The sequence below is a fragment of the Erinaceus europaeus genome, chromosome 4 (assembly GCF_950295315.1).
Source record: "Erinaceus europaeus chromosome 4, mEriEur2.1, whole genome shotgun sequence".
NCBI classification, from domain to species: Eukaryota; Metazoa; Chordata; class Mammalia; order Eulipotyphla; family Erinaceidae; genus Erinaceus; species Erinaceus europaeus.
Genome location: NC_080165.1, coordinates 22278568 through 22300064, shown reverse-complemented (window position 1 = coordinate 22300064; position 21497 = coordinate 22278568). Strand labels below are relative to the sequence as shown.

At 52.2% G+C, this 21497-nt stretch overlaps 1 protein-coding gene across 3 annotated transcripts; it reads left to right on the top strand.

Annotated features, from left to right (window-relative positions):
* Window positions 1-2808: 2808 nt before the first annotated feature.
* On the top strand, window positions 2809-14997 carry DNAL4 (dynein axonemal light chain 4). Of its 3 annotated transcripts, none has more exons than XM_060188980.1 (4): window positions 2809-2929; window positions 11317-11523; window positions 12632-12715; window positions 13008-13912. In XM_060188980.1, exons 2-4 carry the CDS (start codon window positions 11455-11457, stop codon window positions 13368-13370), a joined length of 516 nt encoding a protein of 171 aa, XP_060044963.1. In that variant the 5' UTR covers window positions 2809-2929; window positions 11317-11454; the 3' UTR covers window positions 13371-13912. The 3 variants fall into 3 exon arrangements, with proteins under 3 accessions (XP_060044963.1, XP_007519369.1, XP_060044964.1); XM_007519307.3 differs by lacking the exon at window positions 13008-13912 and adding an exon at window positions 13919-14997 and having other exon boundaries at window positions 2810-2929; XM_060188981.1 differs by lacking the exon at window positions 2809-2929 and adding an exon at window positions 7564-7614.
* The last annotated feature ends 6500 nt before the right edge of the window (window positions 14998-21497 follow it).

Sequence of the window (21497 nt, the reverse complement as noted above, 5' to 3'; positions counted from 1 at the left end):
GTAGCCAACCCCTTCCCGTCTCCCATCCTCCCGTATCTCCAAACTCAGTGGCCAGTCACCTAACTCAAGTTGGACGTGCTAAGATCGACCCAGTCTGGAAAAGAGAAATTTCCCATGAGTGGTCATCCCACTTCCGGTTATCTTGTCCATCTCCAAAACTCTCTCCCTTTACACTGTCTGAACTGGAAGACGCTTTGAAGAGGGTTAAACCAGGAACAGCTGCTGGCTATGATAACATCACCCCAGAACTCATTCTTAACCTGGGCCCCGTGGCAAAGAAGTGGCTCGCTTCATTCCTGTCCCAAATCTTGGAATCTGAGTCTATGCCCAAAGTTTGGCGTCGTGCGAAGATTATAGCGGTTTTGAAACCAAAGAAAGACCCAACACTGGCCACCAGCTATAGACCAATTTCTCTCCTCTCCGTGTGTTACAAACTCCTTGAGAGGCTGCTTCTGTCACGTATTTCTCATCTTACAGAGAAATTCCTATCACCCGCCCAAGCTGGTTTCCGCCCAGGAAGATCTACCTGCGAACAAGCCCTGGCCCTCTCAACTTACATTGAAAATGGATTCCAGAAGAATTTAAAGATGGGTGCTGTCTTTGTTGATCTCACAGCAGCCTATGACACAGTCTGGCACCGTGGTCTCCTGGTCAAGATCTCAAGATGCCTGCCTCCATGGGTGGCCAACACTATATCATTTCTTCTCCAAAACAGAAGATTCCGGGTACATCTGGGTGACAAGTCTAGCAGATGGAGACTTGTCTCAAGTGGCCTCCCCCAGGGCTCTGTTCTGGCTCCTACGCTATTTAATATTTACATCAATGACCTTCCAGAAACTTCTTCAAGGAAGTTCATCTACGCCGATGACATCTGCTGTGCAACTCAGGTATCAAAGTTCGACATCCTCGAGGAAACACTCACGAAAGACATGTCTCTGATATCTGATTACTGTAAAAAATGGCGACTAATTCCTAGCACTGCAAAAACGGTATCATCTGTTTTCCATCTACACCATGCCTCGGCCTCGCGTGAGCTTAATGTGCAGCTTGGCGATACGAGAATCCGGCATGAAGCCCAGCCAGTCTATCTTGGCGTTACTCTCGATCGCACTCTATCATTTCACGAACATCTCATAAAAACTGCAGCAAAGGTGGGCCCGAGGAATAACATCATTGCAAGACTGGCCAGCTCCTCATGGGGCGCAAGTGCTTCCACACTACGATCATCATCTCTGGCACTATGCTATTCCACTGCAGAATACTGTGCCCCAGGATGGTTCCGTAGCCCCCATGTCCACTTGGTCGATTCCAAATTATATTCCTCCATGAGGATAATTTCTGGAACCATCCGTTCCACCCAGGTTCCATGGCTGCCAGTTCTTAGCAACATCGTCCCGCCAGATATTCGTCGGGATGCGGCATCATCTAAGTTCATTTCCCACGTCTACGCTCGACCGGACCTGCCAATATACGTGGATATCTTCACCCACCCTGTTCAACGCTTGACTTCTCGTCACCCAATCTGGTCCCCTATGCCTACACTGAACTCCTCTGTTCCAGTCTCTTGGAAACAGAGCTGGCAGTCAGCTGAGGTCAAGAACAAACACCTCATCACAGAGCCCTGCAAGCGTCAACCCGGCTTTGACCTAGCACGTTATGATTGGGCCCTCCTCAATCGCTATCGAACAGGCCATGGCTAGTGCACTGCTATGTTCCATCGCTGGGGAGCCAGAGACGACCCAAACTGCCCCTGCGGCTACAGACAGACTATGACCCACATAGTCAATGACTGCCACCTCTCCAGATTCAAAGGAGGTCTCGAAACTTTACATCAGGCTCAACCTGATGCTGTTGACTGGCTACGGAAGAAGGGCAAACGCTAGAAGAAGAACTGCTCAACTTTGGCCTGTGGTAGTACCGGGGATTGAATCAGGAACCTCTGCGCTTCAGGCATGAGAGTCTGTTTCCATAGCCATTAGGCTATCTCCCTCACTTCTGTCATTTAGATGAAGCAATATCTCTGAAAGACTGTGACCAGGCAACGCTGTGGGTTTGCTGCTGTTTCCTCTCTAGGGATTTGTCTTGATTCGTTCCTTTTAACACATTAACCACTCTGCAACTTCCTTCAGATGAGGTTATGAATGCTATACTAAAGTAGCGTGGTGAGAATCATGTGAGACACTGTAAATTCCTACGTAAGCACTAAGATCCAAATAACGTGACAAGGCAGTCATCTCAACACCAAAAAATCACATTTATTTCGAATAACTAAGTTTATTCATTTATAAAGGAAGAGTTGAATTGAGTGATCTGTAAGATCTCGTTCACTCTTCTAGGATAGGATTCTTTGACTAGAAGGATTCATCCCCCTTGAGAAGTTTCTGTGCAGTAAAAAAAAGAACTGCAACACAACACAGCTTTTAAAAATTGTTTTTGCTTTTATCTGCTTGCTTGTTTTAGAAGAGAAATAAAGATTAACAAGTCAGTTGTCATATGAATTTCTCATTCTTCCGTGATAGGTGTCTACACACGAATCCCACCAATTTAGGTCTCTCCCCACCCCACCAGGACCCGCCTGCCTGCCGCATCACCATTGTGCACTGGGTCCCGGGTGCCCTCTTAGCTCCCTCCCCCGTCTTCGCCTCTGAAATAGATCGTCTCTATTACCCGGCTCACAGGCCCACTTAAGACAGCTATAAGTGGGGCACCGCCCCCAGCCCCGAAGCCACGCCCCATCATGGACAAAGCTAGCCTAGGGACCTTCAACATTGATTGACACATTTATTCACCAATAGGATGTGAGAGTCCTGTCAACGTCCGGTGAGGGGGCAGGACTTCCTTATTGGTTGCTAAGACACTCTTGTTTGCTCCTTGACAACTCTGGCGGGGGTGCGCTAGCTGCAGCCCGGCTCCGGCCCCGCGGGAGCAGGTGAGGCCCCGGGGCCCGGCGGGCAGTCGGGCGGGGAAGGCCGGCTCGAAGGAGGGACGGGAGGTTCACGGGCAGGCTGGGCCTCGCCCATGGAGAGGCCCCACCTCCGTCTCCTGGCGTTAGTTCCTAGCCCCAGCCCCCCCGCCCCCCCGCCCCCCGCAGACCTGTGAGCAGGCGGTGACAGTTTCTTGCGGTCGCGACTCTGCCGGCCGCTCTTCCCTACCCACCTGGGCCTCCGACCGGCTCCCCGTGTCGCTCCCCATCCTCCCTGATCCGACTTTCCCCGCATCTTGATGCCCCTGCACCTCCGTCCTTTGGCGAAGTAGTTGCCCACCCGCCCCTGTGGCCGGGCCGCTGGCCGCCTTCACCTTGACCCGGACAGCTGCCACTGGTTGGAACTCCAACCCGATCGCTTCCTTCTTTGGGCCTCAGTTTCCCCAAACCAGAAGTCGGACTGAATGAGCTCGGGGGCCCCTTGGATACTGTGTTCCTAGGATGTGATTCTTCCAAGCAGTTGTAGGTCTCCGCGGACGCGCTGCCCGTGGAGGCATGTGGCGTAGTGGACAGAACTGGGCGGCCGTCGATGGCATCCCAGGACCAGCGAGCCCCTTCCTCCCGCGCGCATCAGGACGCTACAGCGCAGCTCCGTGGGGGAATTATAAGGATGACAGGAAGACGAAGGAGCCCGACCTAGTGCAGTATTTGTTACTTTCCTGGCTTTGTCTCTTACTGCCCCACATTTTACCCCTCTGAGAAGTGTCACCGAACCTCTTTGTGTCAACTGTCATTTCTCCGCTTGACCCTCCATCTCAGGGCTTCCACGGTCAGGGACACCTTGTGACTTGGTTGAGACTGATCCATCATGTGATCGTTGGGTTGGATGGTTTTCCTTCATTCCCAGACAGGTGCTAGCCTATCGCTTCTACTCCGGACAAGACAGCTCCTTGTGCTTTTCTCTCTAGCACCTTAAAAGTCAATAGTTCTGAAATGCAACTGGCTTCCTTCTCTCCCTGCCCATATACTTTGCCTGACTTTCTGTGTGTCTCTTGGTGGTATTGCCGTCTCTGGAACATCACTTCTCACTCTGCCTTGCTCTTTCCACTCAGCTTTCTTTGATTCTGTCTCTGAGAAGAGCTCACACCCTCCATTCCTGAAGTCACCACTGGTTCATGTGTTTAATGCCTATCTCCCGGATTATTCCTCTAGCTTCCTAGCTGGTGTCCTCACCTCCAGTCTCTCCAGAGTGATTGCCCCCAAACATAACAATGTCAATAACCCCGAGACCTCCAGAGAGCTTCCCATTCCCCAGCAAAAATATCCACATATCCTAAAGCTGAGTTTTAAGGTCATCGTACACTTCAGCAATTCAGCCTGAACCTTTTCCCCCAGGTCTTTCTTCTTTACCAAGTAATACCCTCCAGCCAGACTGAGCTGTTAGGCTTCCCTTGAAAATACCCTGAGCTTCCTGGCTTGGGTGTGACTGTCCTTGTCCATCTGTACCTGAAAGTTGTGTGCTGGCACTACCAATCCACTGCTCCTGGCAGCCATTTTTCCCCATTATATTGGATAGGACAGAGAGAAACTGAGAGGGAGAGAGAGGGAGTCGGGCGGTAGCGCAGCTGGTTAAGGACCCGCATGAGGATCCTGGCTCGAGCCCCCAGCTCCCCACTTGCAGGGGAGTCACTTCACAAATGGTGAAGCAGGCCTGCAGGTGTCTATCTTTCTCCCCCCTCTGTCTTCCCCTCCTCTCTCCATTTCTCTCTGTCCTAGCCAACAACGACAGCGATAAAACAACAGGGGCAACAAAAAGGAATAAATAAATATTTTTAAAAGAGGGAGAGAGAAAGACACCTGCAGATCTGCTTCACTGCTTGTGAAGCTTCTCCCCTACAGATGGGGGTCTAGGGGTTCGAACCGGGATCCCTGCGTGAGTCCTTGTGCTTCATACTGTGTGTACTTAACCAGGTGCACCACCGCCCAGCCGCCCTCATCCCAGCCTTCACCTCATCCACCTGTCGGGACTCTTCACTCAACTTTTTAAAAAATAAGATTTAGGGGACTGAGCAGTGGCACAGCTAGTTGACACGCATGTTGCCATACACAAGGATCTGGGCTCAAGCTGCTGGTCTCCACCTGCACGGGGGAAGCTTCATGAGTGGTGAAGTAATGCTACAGGTGTCTCTCTCTCCCCCATCTCCCTCCTCCCTCTCTCTTGTCTCTCTAAAAATTAAAATATTTTAAAAACTTTTTAAAAAGCTATGTGCTTAAAAACAATAAGATTTTTTAGAAGGGGTGGGAGGATAAGAGAGACCAATATATATGTCTTTGATACATATGGTTCTAGGGATCAAACTCATGACTTAACACATCAGGTTCTGAGCCGGCTTCTTGTCCACCCCCCTCCCCCACTCACCTTGCTAAAACTATTCAAATGCTCTCTTTGCCACCAAGCTTATCCTCTCTCTTTCTCCATCCAGAATGCTCCTCTTTACATCTGTGTCTATCTTGTGACACTGGCTTTTTTCTGTCATGATCCATTTAATTTGTGTGTGTGTGTGTGTCTGTCTGTCTGTCTTGGTCTCCCATATTATATGGTAAGCTCTTTGAAGGCTGGGGACTGCCTCCTGTGTATTGTAGAGGCTACAAAAAACATAGTCTTGGGGAGTCGGGCTGTAGCGCAGCAGGTTAAGCGCAGGTGGCACAAAGCACAAGGACCGGCATAAGGATCCCGGTTCGAACCCCGGCTCCCCACCTGCAGGGGAGTCGCTTCACAGGCAGTGAAGCAGGTCTGCAGGTGTCTATCTTTCTCTCCCCCTCTCTGTCTTCCCCTCCTCTCTCCGTTTCTCTCTGTCCTGTCCAACAACGACGACAATAATAACTACAACAATAAAAAAAAAGGGCAACAAAAGGGAATAAATAAATAAAATAAAATATTTTTTAAAAAATTTTTAAAAAACATAGTCTTGAAGTCAGATATACCTAGGATTAAACCGTAGCTGCTTCATTTATTGGCTATACAAAAAGTCACTTGTCACTCTGTGTGATCACTGGAGAAGTAGGGACAATAGTGCCTTTGTGACAGGAGTCAGAGGGTTGAGTAGATAGATCCTATATGTAGGATGGATTTGACAAGTCCTCTCTCTTCCCAGGGGGCAAGTGAAATAAAATTCAATTACAAGTCAGATATTTGCTAGGCTTCTGTTCTGTGCCAGACACTGGCTGTGCTCTGAAGCATCTCCAGGAGACAAGATGAAGTCCCTTGGCCCCAGATGGTTGTCTGTGCTCATGACACACTGCTGAGTCGTGACTGATAGTGAGGTGTCACCGGTAATTAGCAATTGTGAATGCTTTTTTTAATGATTTATTTCTGTAATGATGTCATTCTTAGCCCCTTACATTCATATCTGTCCTCTTGAGTGGGAGAGGTGGGTAGAGATTGAGTCATGTGCTGGACTAAGCAGCTATTCCTTGTGTAGAAATAATAGCTGTGAGGGCTGTGGCTTTCTGTTGTGCTTTTGATCTTAATAAAAATGTTTAGGACCATCTGGCTTTAGGTGTGTTCATCGGGGGTGTGCTTTGGGATTCATTGTCATTTTTATTTATTTATTTATTTTAAAGATTTTTATTTATTTATTTATGAGAAAGATAGGAGCGAAAGAACCAGACATCACTCTGGCACTTGTGCTGCCGGGGATCGAAGCCAGGACCTCATACTTGAGAGTCCAAAGCTTATCACTGTGCCACCTCCCAGACCACTCACAGTCATTTATTACATCATGCTATATATATATATATATATATATATATATATATATATATATATATATATATATCTTCATCTCTCTCACACACTATCCTACTTTCTTCTGGTGTCTCTCTCTTGCTGTCTTTGTCTCCACTCCCTTTTTCTTCCCCTCCTTCCCCGGCCTAAGTTACATAAAAAGCTCTCACTAAATCTCAATAAAATGAGGAAAAAATAAGGGAAATGTAAACAAACATAAAAACCAGTGTGTATGTGTGGAAGGTGATTGTCTTTTCTTTCAGAAGACCTCCTTTTATTCTCCAATCATCATCTTACAATTAAAACCTTTTATAGCAGTTTATGTGGTTTTAATGTCTCTTCAGTGTACACATTTTCAGTGGCAGCCCTATGTTTGCTGCCCCTGTTTTAATCTGGCCTGTGGAATCTGGAACGTCTGTGGTGACATTTTGGATGCGTGCCCCCAAATCCTTAAGTTCCTTTCTCTTCATTTATCAGTTTTTCTTTTACCAGAAGGCAAAGGATGTGTTGGTGAAGGGCAGAGAGATGCCCCATTGCACAAGTGTGTCTGCTTGACAGGACTAGAAGTAGAAACTGTGCCTTGACGGGCTAGACTGCAGGCGCTGAGGGTGAGGCTGTTCTTGCTTCTGTCTTGTCTCCTGCTCACTGGTGACACAGGAGAAAGCACTGCAGGCAGAGTCTGAGCGGGTGTGGGTCCTGACTCTGCCACCGCAGCTGTGTATGGAGGGCCAGCCCCCAAAGCTCTCTGAGAACTGGGAGCAGATGCAGCCCCTGCAGTGCTGTGGGACACAGTGAGGCGAGGACAGTGGAGCCACAACACACCCCCAGCCCTGGCCCCAACTGTGTTTTCCAGGAGACTCTCTGCTTTCAGCACTAGTGCAGAAGCTTGCTCTGTGGGAACCTGGTAAATATTGGTTTGTTTGGCTGAAGGTGTAAATGTTAAGTTGACTGGTGTGTGAAGAGGGAAATGGCTGTTCCTCTTGCTACACACTAAGAAGCTGTATTTCCTGTCAGGTAGGGTCTGTTCTCAGTCCACTTGCCAGATGAGAAAACCGAGGCTTAGATGGGCTTTTGGATCTGCCAGTGGAGCCTGCACTCAGCAGCCACTATGTTGTGCCCAGTGACTAAAGGGCAAGCCAGGGTCTAGAGCCAAGGGTGCTGCTCTCCCCACCCTCTCGAATCTGACCTTATTTCCTAGAACCCATTCACCCCCTCCCATCCCTACCGTACCCCTGCCCAAAGGCTTCAGTAGAGGAATTATAAGTAATGACTGAGATAAGTGGCACAAAAGAACCAGAGGCAGCAGAAGAGACACTGGCCCTGACAGGGCACAGGGTTAAAGGAGCCCGTTGCCTAGGAGAAGCCTCACATCAGACCCAGGCCGAGGGGCCCCTGGATAGAGTGGAGAATAAAGGGCAGGGGGAGGACAGTTGCTGCCAGCTTTGTGCTGGAACAGGTGGAGCTCTGAGCCAGCAGATCCAAGCCCTCAACCTTGGGGGCACTTATATTATTAAAGAGCCCTCCTGAGGCCTGGCACGACTCCTGTCAGGAACACTGTCATCTACATGGAAGATTGATAAGGTTATTAAAACCTCTAGTTCTGCTATTTTGGGTCACATTCTTTCAGCTGGGGTTTTTCATCGAAGCTGAATGACTGTAGCTGTACTATAATGAAGCAGTAATCACAAAAAATTTTCCGAACCTTTCTTTATTTGGAAGCACATTGTCTCTGCCCTTTTTCTTTTTTGTCCAGTGATTTTGTCTCCGATCCCCAGAAGCACATGCAGTGGTCGGGGAAAGCTATCCATCACCGTGGTCCTGTAATGAACAGGGCTCAATGGTGTTCCTGATCAGACAGTGGTGGGGAGAGCAGTGCTAGTGATGGTGCACAGAGAGCCACGGTTTCAGAAGGCTCCCAAGCACATCCTGGGTGTTGGCAACAGTTTCCCAAGAGGGAAAGAATGGGATCATTCCATCTCCTAGAGCAGGAACCAGACTCAAGATAAATTACTGACTCAAAGCTACAAAGCAGGAAAGAGCAGGAGGATGGGGAGGAAGGAAAAGAAAAAAGAGAGCAGAATTCATGTTTGTTCTATAACAGAATTCAAGCCTAAAGACCACAGTTCATGGTCCTGCAGCTTCCTCTACAAGGTGGACTCTACCCCACCCCATGCCCCCCACTATCCCAGTAGCTCTGCCCCCTTTGTTTCGGATGGGCTTTGATAATGTCTGTCATCCTGTGATGTCCCACTGGGGTGAAGCAGAGTCCAGTGGTCTTGCCCCCCGGACTCTCACAGGAGGTAGGTATCTAGTCTGAGTTCCCGTGCAGGCTCCCCCATGCTGGCACTTTTTAGCTGCAAAGATGGACTGAATCAGATTGAAATATCTAGGTGGAAAATGCCTCAGCAACAGCCTCAGCCTTCTGAGTTGTTGCTGCTTGAAATCCTGGGCCGTAAGCAACCTTCATGCCTGTCCTTTCCTCGTCAGGGTGGCCGCCGTCTTACGTCACACCTTGATGACAGAGTGGAAGAGGAGGTAGCTGACCCCAGTGGGCTTTACCCAAGCTAGCAGGGCAGAACTGGAGTTGGAGATGGGCCCTTGCATGAAAGAGCAGAGGGTTTCATGAAATACTTGAGCAGAACGTACAATGACATAGTGCTTGGTAATTTGCCAGCTTGTAAGTAGAGACAAATAAAAGCTGCTAATATCTGAGTGGTACACATGCCCAGAATTGACGAGATAAGAGGAGCCATCTGGTTGCCGGAAAATCAAAAAATACCAGTGTGGTGGGATGGTAGAGTTGGTGCCAGGCTCCCACAGCCTCTTTTGAAGGAGCCAGCTAAATGGAGAGGTACAGTGGGTTTCCGAAGCATCAGATGGGGACTAAATGGTGAGTGTAGCTGTGGAAAAAACTAAACAGTTCAGTGCTTAGCCAGATGAGGGTCATATTAGCATTAGAACAGCAGATGCCGTGTTAAAGGAGGCTTCAGCGCTGTGGTCTTCACTCTGTCTGTCTCTCTGCATAAAAGTAAACAAGTAGACATCGAAAAGCAGCCCTTGGACTCCTAGCCACACCAGAGGTCGGTTCTGCGGCTGCCTGCTGAGTGGCACTGCTGTGAGAAGGGGCGCCTGTGCCTGTGCCTGTGCCAGGCCACAAGACGACAGCCCTTGCCTCTGCTCAGACAGCACCTAGTGCGGGAGCTTGTTGTAGCCATGACTGGAGTAAATGCACAGAGACACTTAAAATAGTGGCTTGCTGGGGTCTGTGAGATAGCTCATTTGGGAAGGCACCAAGTTCAAGCCCCTGGTATAGTACTGAGGCAGCTTCAGTGATGAAAGGTCTCTCCCTCTCCCTCTCCCTCCCTCTCTCTCTCCCTCTCCCTCACTCTAAAAAAGTCATTCCAGACTAGTGAAGCCCTAACTACAGGCAAAAATAAAAAGCAAAACCGAACACTGTAGCTGACCTACAGGAAACCTAATAAGTGCCACCTGTCACCTGCCACCACCTGCCTTTCACTTACTGTGCTGGGCATCTTTGGGACTTGGCTGCACAGTAAAAGTCAATTTATGAAATGTGGGATGTGCTAGAACAACACTATCTGGCTCTATTTGTCCAGCATGGATTCTAAGAACATGCTGAGCTGCATTCATTTATATTTGTCTTTCTGTTAGATTAAAGACCCTTTGAACTATAGGATAGCTTGAACTGGAGGATAAAGAGAAACACCAAGATTTTCAGCAGTGCTTCCTGTCATTTGGGATTCAGGCTCCTCTCTTTAGGAAAAGCCCCATCTGTTATTAAGTAACTTTCCATTTGGAAAGTAAAAAGCCTCATCCATGTGTATGACTTTTTCTCTCTCTAGTAATAGCCACGTTTTCCTTTCCTTTGACTCCCCAGGAGCTGGAGCGAGGGAAGAGCGGTATACTGAGTACCTAGTACGGGCCTGACTATGTGTTAGTTACTTGACGTACATTCTCTCACGTTCTTCTCACAGCAACCTCCCAAGATCCATGTGACTGAAGAGGAGCCATGGGGCCAAGGCCACACTGCTGCTAGTGGAACCAGTGCAAGCGCCTCAGACCTCCTAACCCATGTGCCAACCTGACAGGATAGCACAGACTGAGGGGCCCTGGGCAGGAAAGGCTGGGGAGCCCCATGTGCCCGGGAGGGCAAAGAGGGAGGGCCCTTTCCCTCCCAGGGCAGGGGCCTGCAGAAGTAGGCACTGCCTTGCCCACCAGCCCAGGACTGCTGGCCGTGACCTGACATTTAACTCTACAGCTGCGTCTGCTGCCTCCGAGGGCCCAGTGGGCACGTGGAGAAATTACACTTGGGAACTTAGGGCTCAGGCTCCCCTCAGCTTGGCCCGCACTCACTGTTTGTCTTGGTGATGACAGTGTGGGCTGCAGCACGGTACCAGTGTGTTCTTCACTGGGCCCAGCAGCATGGCTTGACTCATCCTCTCGTCTTCAGGCTTGCTGGCCATTTGGAAAAGGATGTGGAGGAGTGAAGACGGGGAGGTGTCAGATTGTTACTGAGACAGCTCTAATTTGTGATGTATGGTTTGCGAGCCAGCTCCTTTCTCCTGGTTTTTCCTGTTTTCTACAGCACCCCTTGGGGAAAGACATTCTCTGCTCCCACCAAGTTGGCAGGACCTGCTTCCCAGATCTCCCGGGTGTCTTAATTGCCAGTCCCAGCACCTCCTGAAAGCCCCACTCTCTTCTCACTGATCACAGTGGAAGGATCATGGGAGAAACAGAAGGGAAGAAAGATGAGGCTGACTATAAGCGGCTGCAGACCTTCCCTCTGGTCAGGGTAAGCCCCAGGCGAGGGAGGCAGGGTAGCCAGCCAGGTCCACGGGACAGCAGTAGGCAAGGGCGAAGAAGGGCCCTGTGGCCTCACCCAGAGATCCAGGAGTCAGCAGTCCATCCTGTCATCCATCCATTCACATGACAAGGATTTATCTGCACCACCTACTGTGTGTTGAGCACTGCCTGCCGACACAGTAGTGAGCATGGCAAAGGCTTGGCCCATGTGAAAGGCACACTAAAAGAATGAGAGTTCAGGTAAAAAGTGCTATAAAGAAAATTCAAAAGCAAAGTATAAGGAGCTAGAGAGGAGAGTTTGGCTTCCAGAAAGTTTAATCAGTTGCCTGACCACAGTTCAAGAGTAAGACTTGCAAAGCTGTGGGGGAGAACACTCCGAGCAGGAAGATGGGAGCACAGCGGGTCCTGTGGGAATGAACTCCACATGTTGGAGAAACAGGAAGAAGGCTGTTCGCTGGAGGCACTGAGAGGGGTGGCAGGATATGAGGGTCAGAAGACTCAGGTGCCTCTCAGGGTTCATTTTTTCTGAGGATAAGAAAAAAATTGTTGATTTCTAAGGGAAGAGAGACAGAAGGGGAGTGACGTGGAGAAAACCAAGGGGGCCTTCAGACATCACAGTGAGGCAGTTGGCTATAGGAGTCTAGAATGCACACAAGCAGTTAAAGTGGGCTGAGAATCGGGAGCCCTCCCCAGATAGAGGGTGTGTGAATCCGCAGAAGAGTGTGACATAATCTGAAAAGGCCCTTCACAGAGTGGACAAACACAGAGCAGCCGAGATGCAGGAAGATCAGGGCTGGCAAGTGGGGCTTCAGGCTTCTGTGGTGAAGTCCCACTGCCTCATCAGCCATTCCCATAGCTGGCATTGTCTGTACCTGGGCCGGCCCTCTCCCCAACATCTGTTGACTGGAAAGTGGCAGCACGGTCCCCATGGCTGCACTCCCCTAGTCAGGAGAGGGATCACCTCTCTGGCCTCTGCCCAGACTGTGCCCGGGAAGCTACCCAGTGCCCATGCCTTAAGCTCAGGGCAGAGAGGTCAGCCCAGCAGGCCAGCTCATGGGCTAAGCCTCTCTCTGTTTGTCACCCTGCCCTGTCTCTAGCACTCGGACATGCCAGAAGAGATGCGAGTGGAAACCATGGAGCTTTGTGTCACAGCCTGTGAGAAATTCTCCAACAACAACGAGGTATTGCCATCACTGCAGGCAGCCCCTCATGCCCTTGGTGACCCCTGTGTGTGAGTCAGATGGCCCCAGTCCCCACAACCAGCTCCTGCTGGGACCAGACTAGAGCCTTCCTCGAAAGTGTTCATGACCTGGAGAAGGCCAGCAAGAGAAGAGAGTGGTGCTGTCGTGCACTGATCCCGACAGTCACACCCAACCCTAGATGGGCAAAAGCCAGGGGTCTCTGACAACCCTGACTATGTTCCCCCAAGCCAGGTGGGCTACTGAGTCTTTCCTCTTGACTCCCTTCGAGCAGAACATAGAGGCCCACCCAGGCATCCATCCATGTCTCCATTCATCCACTCAGAGCCAGTGTGGAAAGCCGTCTCTGCCTGGCATTGTTGTAGGTGCTGGCGACCAGGCCAGCAGGCACCCATGTGAGAATGTCACTCATCAACCTGGTGAGGAGCGAGAGGGGGTTGTGCTGTGGCAGACGGTGGGGAAGGCAAACCGAGGGTCCGGGGCTTTGGCCAGCCAGGCCCAGGTTCAAATCCTACTGCCAGTCCTTCCTGGTTGTTTAGCGCTGGACAGGCCACTTCTCATCCCGAGGCTGTTTCCTTCTCTGAAGCAGGGTGGGCCGCTAGCCCCTCACCATGCAGTTATAAAGCTGTGGGACTGAGGATGATGGGGAGCTCGCACCATGGCACCTGGCACAGAGGTGGGCGCTGCCAGTGCCCAGCAAGAGACTGAGCACAGGACTTATCCCTTGGCGGCCAGGTCCTTTGCCCCTCCTTACACCTTCTTTCAAGAGGCTTTTTGAAAGCATGTACAGGAAGCGATCCAGCTTCCAAACTCATTAGAGAAGAGCCTTGCTGTTCCTTGGCGATAAACCTGGCACCTCCCAGTGACGTCATTTAGTCCTGGGAACAGCCTATGGTCCTGACGCTGCAAAGGCGCACTGACTGGCAGAACCAGAGCTCCAGGCCGGGCTCTGTCCCCAGGTCCCTCTGCCTGCTTTCCCAGCTTCCCCGCATCCTCCCGACCGGTGAGGTCATGTCTGGTATTCTGTACCTGTGCATAGATAGCCCTGGCAGGAGGTGACCTTTCTAAAGGGCCCAGAAACAGTAACAGGGAGACAGGCCTTTCTCTCTTACTGCCACTTCTGCCTCCCGGAGAGGGAGCTGCCTCATGCCCACATCCCTCTGACAAGTGTCCTCTTTGTCCCAGAGTGCTGCCAAGATGATCAAAGAGACCATGGACAAGAAGTTCGGCTCCTCTTGGCATGTGGTGATCGGCGAAGGCTTTGGGTTTGAGATCACACACGAGGTGAAGAACCTCCTCTACTTGTACTTCGGGGGGACCCTCGCTGTGTGTGTCTGGAAGTGCTCCTGACACCGTCCCTCGCCTGGCCCCTGCCCCCCAGGTCCCTACAGGGCCTTTGCTACCTCTCATCTTGGAGAGTGGGCAGTTCCAGACAGGCCCTGGTGTTCCTGGGGAGTCTGGGGTCTTTTCTTTTGTCCTGTGTACCCGTTTCCTGAGCCGTGCCCAGTGTGTGACGTCATTGACATGTCCAGCCCCAGGCTCCTGGACGCCTCGCTCTGAATCCCAGAGTGTGAAGGGGGCAGCAGGTTGTGGTCTCTACGTGGGAAGGGATGAGAGGTGGCACAGGGTAGACGGAGGTAGGGGCACAGCCCTTTTCTCACGGGGTCATGTCCACCCCATTTCTTTGATGGCTGCTCCACCTTAACAGCCCAGGAGCCCCACCTGCCCACCCCTAGCACTTCTGGCGAGGGGCTGCTGTCCTCGTCTATGTCCCAACCATGTGCAAATGGCCCCAAGAAGGAGCCTCTGCTCTCAAGGGTTACTGGCCTCTCCTGCTCCAGCCTGCACCCAGGAAGAGCAAACCACTACATCTCACTGGGCCAGCAGCCCTCGGCCCCAGCTGTGACAGGACCAGCCTGCCTCCCTCCCTGCTGCCAGGTGAACCTTGTATTCTGCCTCTCCTCTCCAGTGCAGCTGAGGATGGGTGGCTGAGAGTGTGGGGACCACCACGGAGCAGGCTCGGTGAGGCACGGGGGGCCTGGAGTGCTCTCACCATAGGCCTGCTTGCGCAGGGAAACCTGGTCGGCCAGTTACTTCTCATCAGGGACCGCATGCTGATTTGTACTTCTTATCTCTGCTGGATTTTCTATCTTCTTTTTGAGTGTGGGGAGAAGGGTTTTAGTAGAAGGGTGAATCCTATTTTACACAGCGGTCTTATTTATATGAATGTCTTGGTTTTTACAATTAAAATGGCCAAAAGTTGACCTTGGTCTCCAGCTTCTCGAGGCTAAGAGGAGCTATGCTTGGTGTCCTGGGGCAGTCGTGGGGTGGACGGGGGGAGATGGAGCTGGGAGCCTGACTAAAGTTTCTGGCTAAATAGGGAGGCCAGTGCAGACTGTGCTTGGGCACTGCTACTGCCCTGGCAGCAGGCCCTCACCATGGTGAATGTAGCCACATGGTCACACTGAGATGCCCACAGTGACCAGGCTAAGCTGCTCTGCTGATGTTTTCATTCTCACAGGATTTCTTTCAGTTCAGAAGCACTCCCTGAGCGGCCGTAGAGCTCCCAGGAGTGATGATACAAAGTACACACACACACACACACACCCTCTGAGTTCGATCTGCTACAGGGAACCCCTGAACATTCTGGAAGAAAAGAGGCCCCATGCCCAGGGCATGGGAGGGTGGATGGGGGTGGGGGGTCTGGCAGACTGACACTTGAAAGCCGACTCATAAGGGGAGAGTAGAATTTTAGGGAGCGGTGCTCCAGCCAAGAGATGTGGGAATAGAGGCACAGTAGCAGAAGTGACTTGGGGGCAGAGGGCACCTTTAGGGACTGAAATCCTGTAGCTTAGGGAAGACCTCTGGATTTGAGTCCCAGACCTGTGAGTGTTGGTCTGACAGGACTGGAGCAGCCTGGTTACCCCCTTGCCCACGTCAGGCCCTGGCGCACTTTATCTGAGGTTAAAGGGCCCATCGTAAGGGGGTTTGCCAGCAGACCAGCTTGGTGACTGAGGATTTACTTGGGCACAGGCAGTGCAGCTGAGCAGAAAGGTTTGCTCATGAACTTTGCCTGTACACATTGCCTGTGTGGGTCCTGAGCTCAGGGCCAGGGAACAGGCACAAACAACTGACATCAAGGGCTAGAAAGTGGCACACCCAGTAGAGGGCACACGTTACATGTTCAAGCCCTACCCCCTCCCTGCGGGGGCGAAGCTTCACAAGTGGTGAAACAGTGCTGCACGTGTCTCTTTCTCCCCTTCTGTCTGTCTATATCAAAAGAAAGAAAGAAAGAAGACAGAAGCAGTGGATTTGCCATGCCAGCACCAAGCCCCAGTGATAAGCCTGGTGGCCAAAATAAATAAGAACTGATGTCTCAGCCACTGCCCCCAAGAGTGACCCACTGGCCACAGAACTTGAAGGATCTAAGGAGTAAGCACTGGCCCTGGCAGTGGGGGAAGGGCAGCTCCATGACCCCGGGGCTGTGCCATGGCAGGTGGTGCTGGCCACAGCTAGGCACAGCTAAGTGTGGAAGCAGCCCCGTGGAGGCCTGGAAGAGCCCTGCTTCCTTACCACCCGATCTGCGTCTTCTCTCCCCTCGAATATGCCACATGTGGGTGCCAGAAAGCAGCGCTGGCTGAGCCCGTAGCCCTGGCAGGCAGTGAGGGTACAGCTGGGAGTGGGCTCCCACCCAGCACTGCTGAACTCACCTCTGTGCCTCAGAGCCTTCCTCTGAAGAATGGGGACGGGACTCAGTGGCTGTTGGAGTTGCAGGCCTGTGTCTGGAGTGGTCCTGCCACCACAGTAAGCCCTGGAGTGTTAGTCCTCTCCAAAACCTCCTCCACCCCCCACCCCTGTCAGTGGGTGCTGGCATTTTGGGAGGTACAGAGTCATGGAGATCAGGTTTTTAAGTGCCCAGTATAAAAGCAGGAGCCAGAAGGCCACCTCCACCCTGTGCAGTGGCCTGTCTCCCCTGTCTTCCCCACTCCCTGAGGGAGATATGATCACATTGGGGGTGGGGTGGGGAGCAGGATACAGGGATTCCATAGCTGTTTCCCAGGAACCCTTCTCTATTATTTATTTATTGTTTAATAGAGACAGAAATTGAAATCCTCTCTCGGTTTCTCTGTCCCATCCAACAACAGCAGCAGCAATGGCAACAATAACAACAACAAAAAGGGCAACAAAATGGGGAAAATGGCCTCCAAGGGCGGCGGATTCATAGTGCAGGCAATAACCCAGCAGTAACCCTGGGAGCGGAAGGAAGGAAGGAAGGAAGGAAGGAAGGAAGGAAGGAAGGAAGGAAGGAAGGAAGGAAGGTGTCAGGAAATTGTGTGGATGTGGTTGAGCTTGGCAGGGCTCACAAAGCACCCTGCATTCCTGATACTGTGGTCTATCTGCATAATCATTGTTTTGCCTGAAAGATCCCCACCCATTCCATTCCTTTGATCTGTCTACTTTCTACCCTCAAGACCCTCCCTGCCTGCAGGGTATCATTAATCCTACCAGTTAAAACCCTCGAAACAGTTGCTAAGGAAGTTTCTACCTTCCCAGCCCCCTTTTGCCTTTCTCTGCCCCTTTCCTAGCCATTTCCATTTCCAACTTGCCTCTTCCGGGTCTACCCTTTAAAAGCCTTGGCTCTCTGATCAATAAATATATTGCATTGCTCTGGGCTGGGAGCAGCCTTCTGGTAACACTGCATGGAAACAATGCAGAGAAACTCCAGAATCCTGCTTAACCCACTTCCTGCTTCTCTGGAAAACAGCCCACTGGCCGGCAGTGGTGTCCACTGGGCTGTGGGCCCCTCTCCCCAGAGGCAATGTGAACCCCCTCCCAGAGCAGTGACCAGGCTGTGGGGCAAGGCTCAGTTCCTCAAAGGTAGGGAGAAAGGCACATCCGCTGCCACCTTTAGACCCCTCCCTGAGTCTGGGAAGAGAATTGCTAGAAGTCTAGCCTCGCACCACCACCCTGTTCTATTTTTGTTCCCCTCATGTTGTATTTAAAGTAACCACCTCCCACTGCCAGATACTGGCTCCAATCCTTGGAAAGAGGGTGGGGAGTGAAGGGAGGACAGAAGATCTGAAATCTCGATGCCCCCAAACCACTGGTGTCCCTGTGTGCAGACTCCACATTGAGCAGTTCCCAAACTTTTTTTTAATTTATTTGTTATTGGATAGAGATAGAAATTGAGAGGGGGGAGATAGAGAGGAAGAGAGACAGATGCCTGCTTCACTCCCCTGTGGGAAGCCTGGGGCTCGAACCGGGATCCTAACGGGTCCTTGTACTTTGTGCCACGTGCGCTTGACCCACTGCACTACCGCCTAACTCCCAGTTTCCAAACTTTTTTTTAAAATTTATTTATTCATGAGAGATATAGGAGAGAAAGAACCAGACATCACTGGTACATGTGCTACTGGGGACTGAACTTGGGGCCTCATGGTTGAGAGTCCAGTGCTTTGGGGAAGGAGCAAAAGGCCAGGAGGCGGGAGAGCAGAGGCTCGGCGGTCAGGCCCGAGCTTGAAGACCACTGGGCCACCACTGGCCAGAGGGAGCCCTCATCTCCTGAAACTCTCTTAGAGAAAGTCCTTGCCTGCTGCTTCCGAGGGCTTTCTGAGAGGACTAGGGACTCGGAAAGGAGGTCACACTCACTGCTGTGACCACAGGGAGTCTCTCCCTATGGCACCGGCAAGCCAGATGTCAGCCAAGCCCCTGCGTCCAGCTGGCAGGGTGACAACTTCCAGGCCCACCTTTGCCGTCCTGGAGATCTTTCCAGCCGTCAGTTAACAAATATCCAGTGAGCTCCAGTGAGGAGCTGGGGCGCTGGACTCTGTGGAGGGTAAGTGGACCTGTTTTCCCAAGACATAGTCTGAGCAGGAGCCTGTATAGAACCTTCTCTCAGGTGGTCTGAGAGGTGGCACAGTGAATAAAGCATTGGACTCTTAAGCGTGAGGTCCTGAGTGCAATCCCCGGCAGCACATGTACCAGAGTGATGTCTGGTTCTTTCTCTCCTCCTATCTTCCTAATAAATTTTTTAAAAAAACAAAAAACCTTCTCTCGGGAGTTGGGCAGTAGCACAGCGGTTAAGTGTACATGGCACAAAGCACAAGGACTGGCATGAGGATCCCAGTTCGAGGCTCCCTACCTGCAGGGGAGTCACTCACAGGTGGTGAAGCAGGTCTGCAGGTGTCTGTCTTTCTCTCCCCTTCCCTCTCTTTCCCTCCTCTCCATTTCTCTCTGTCCTATCCAACAATGACGACATCAATAACTACAACAATAACTACAACAATAAAACAAAGGCAAACAAAAAGGAAATGAATATTAAAAAAAACCTCTGAAGCCTGATCTTGCTGATGGTCCACCCACCCCCACCTTTTTTTTTATTGTTGAACAGAGGCAGAAATTGAAAAGGGAGGGGGAGATAGGGAAAGAAACACATCTGTAGCCCTGCTTTACCACTCATAAAGCTTTTCCCCTGCAGGTGGGGACCAAGGACTAGAACCTGAGTCCTTGCACACTGTAATGTGAGCACTTAACCAGGTGCACCACCACCTGGATGCCCCACCTCCCTCCCCCTGAATCACTCAGTCTAGAGCCTAGCTTCTGGGGTCTGCTCTGGTGCTCAGCAAGGGTTGTGTACGCAGCTGGTCCTCACAAAATGTCTACTAAGTGAATGCCCGTGTTGCTTGTCTAATCATCCTTCAAACCTCTGTGTGCTTTCTCTGTGCCAGGCTGTGCTGGGAACACGGGGCAGTATGACTGGTCTGCCACCCTTGAGCTTGCAGTTAGGCGGGCGTGGGAGTCGCAGGGACAGTTCCATGTACAAAGTGCCATCACGGCGGGTGGTATACCCAGGAGGAAGGGCATTTGAACTGAGCGAACAGGACTTGAGCCCAACACAAGAGGAAGTGGCAGAGGCAGAGCTCGGTCGGAGCCTTTATCCAGCACCAAGGACAAGAATATGGCCTTCCAGAAAGCAAGGCCACTCGTGTGGCCAGAGCAAGATGGCAAGGCAGCAGCCAAGGCCGTGGAATGGTGGCATGTTGAAGTGCGTGTGTGGACAGAAGACCTGGAGGACAGGGATTCATGGAGGACCAGCTCGGTCCCTGGGCCGGGTGATCCTTGCTCTCCCCACCCTGTCCCCACTCCCAGCTCAGTACCCCTGTGCTGCTAGGAGGGACAGCACCCCTTGGTGGCAGACTCATGTCTTGGAAGTTTTGTCTGGGGCCAGAAGGGGCCCAGCAAGCATTGTGGTACTAAGTCATTCAGAACTCAAGCCCCAGAACCCTTGACCTGAGACCCCTGCTTTCTGTCAGTCACCCCCTCCCCGGGCCAGGGCCCTTTCTTCAGCCCCCACTGCAGCCCAGGACCGGGCACTGCTAGTTCTCTGCCTCTGCATCCCTGGAGATGACCTCACAGCTCTGCCCCCAGCGCCTCCTTCCCCTGACTATCCTGGGCTCTGGGCACAGCCCCGCACCCCCACCCCGGGGCTTCCAGCCCACTCAGCTTCCACCCCTCTTGGATCCCTTTAGGTGCCCAGGGCAGCCTGGGTCTGACCCCCAGCTCAGGAGCCCCTGAACCACTGAGCCCGGAGCTCTGCAGTGCAGAGGGAGGTTGCCCTTCAGAGCCCGGGGCAGCAGCATTCCAGGTGGGCAAAGGCAGAGTCTGCCCACCCCTGTGCCTATGCAGGGGATGAAGGGGGAGAGAAGATCATCCAGGTCCCCAGAAGAGAAGTCTTCTCCAGGAACCAGCAAGAGTGAGAACTGTCAGTCCAGCAGACATCTTGATGTCCCTCTGCCCACGCCCCTCAAAGTCTGCCAAGTCCCAGGCTGCAGAATGGCTGGATCCGGAGCCTGAAACCCCAGCTAGTCGAGCACTCAGCTCCCCCAGGCTGCTTGTAGCCAGGCTAGGAGAGTGGTGGCCCCATGCAGATTGGCCAGGAGGGATTTCCACAGGCTTAAGAGAGGCCTGGAGGGACAGGGCACAGCAACCCAAGGAGCCATGGGTGGGGAGTGGGCCAAGCAGGGGCCGGTGCTGGCAGGGCTGGGTGGGGGTGGCGCACTCCTTTCCCAGCCCACAGCAGTGAGCCCTAGAAGGCTTCTTGCAGGAAGGTTGCCATGTGGCCAGGATGTAGCCACCAGCTCTGCAGACCTAGGTCTGTGACCCAGGCTCTAAGCCATGCTGTGGGCACAGCCAACCCCCCCGCCATCTTCCTCACCTTATGTGACCAGGTCACCACACAGCCCAAGCTTAACCCCTGAGTCAACCCCACTGCCCCAGAATGAAGCCCAACTCCTCTCCCCAAGCAGCGAGACCCAGCTTGGCATCACTGTCTCTCACCAAACACTCAGGTGCGAGGCTCCAGGGTCAGTAGAGCCAGGCCAGCACCCCGGGTCCCCACCATAGCTGGCAATGCTCTGAGTAGGGCCATGGCCCGTGGGGCCCACCCTGGGCAGTGAGGGGGAGGTGGGCCTGGCCTCTCTCCATGCTCCCCACCCCAGCTCTGCCCACCCTGAGCCCTTCTCCACCTCACTGTCTAGGAGTCTGGGAGAGCCCATCCAAAGCCAAACACAGTGTATCCCAGCAATGGCAAGCCCTCTTCCAACTCAGCAGGCCAGTCACCCAGGGGAGGCCTCTCAGTTCTGTCACCATTCAGCGGCCCTTTCTCTACATGAAACCTCCAGTTCGGCCATTTCTGCAAAATGAGCTCCGCCCTCTACTGCTTGGAACCTCAGGAAGGCTGGTCTCGTTGCAATTGGCGGTGTTG

Bases quoted from the DNA above. Each gene is read 5' to 3' on its own strand.
- DNAL4 (XM_060188980.1), top strand. From the start codon at position 11,455: ATGGGAGAAACAGAAGGGAAGAAAGATGAGGCTGACTATAAGCGGCTG. The intron at 11,524-12,631 runs GTAAGCCCCAGG...CCCTGTCTCTAG, and splicing joins AGACCTTCCCTCTGGTCAGG to CACTCGGACATGCCAGAAGA. The intron at 12,716-13,007 runs GTATTGCCATCA...CCCTTCGAGCAG, and splicing joins AATTCTCCAACAACAACGAG to AACATAGAGGCCCACCCAGG.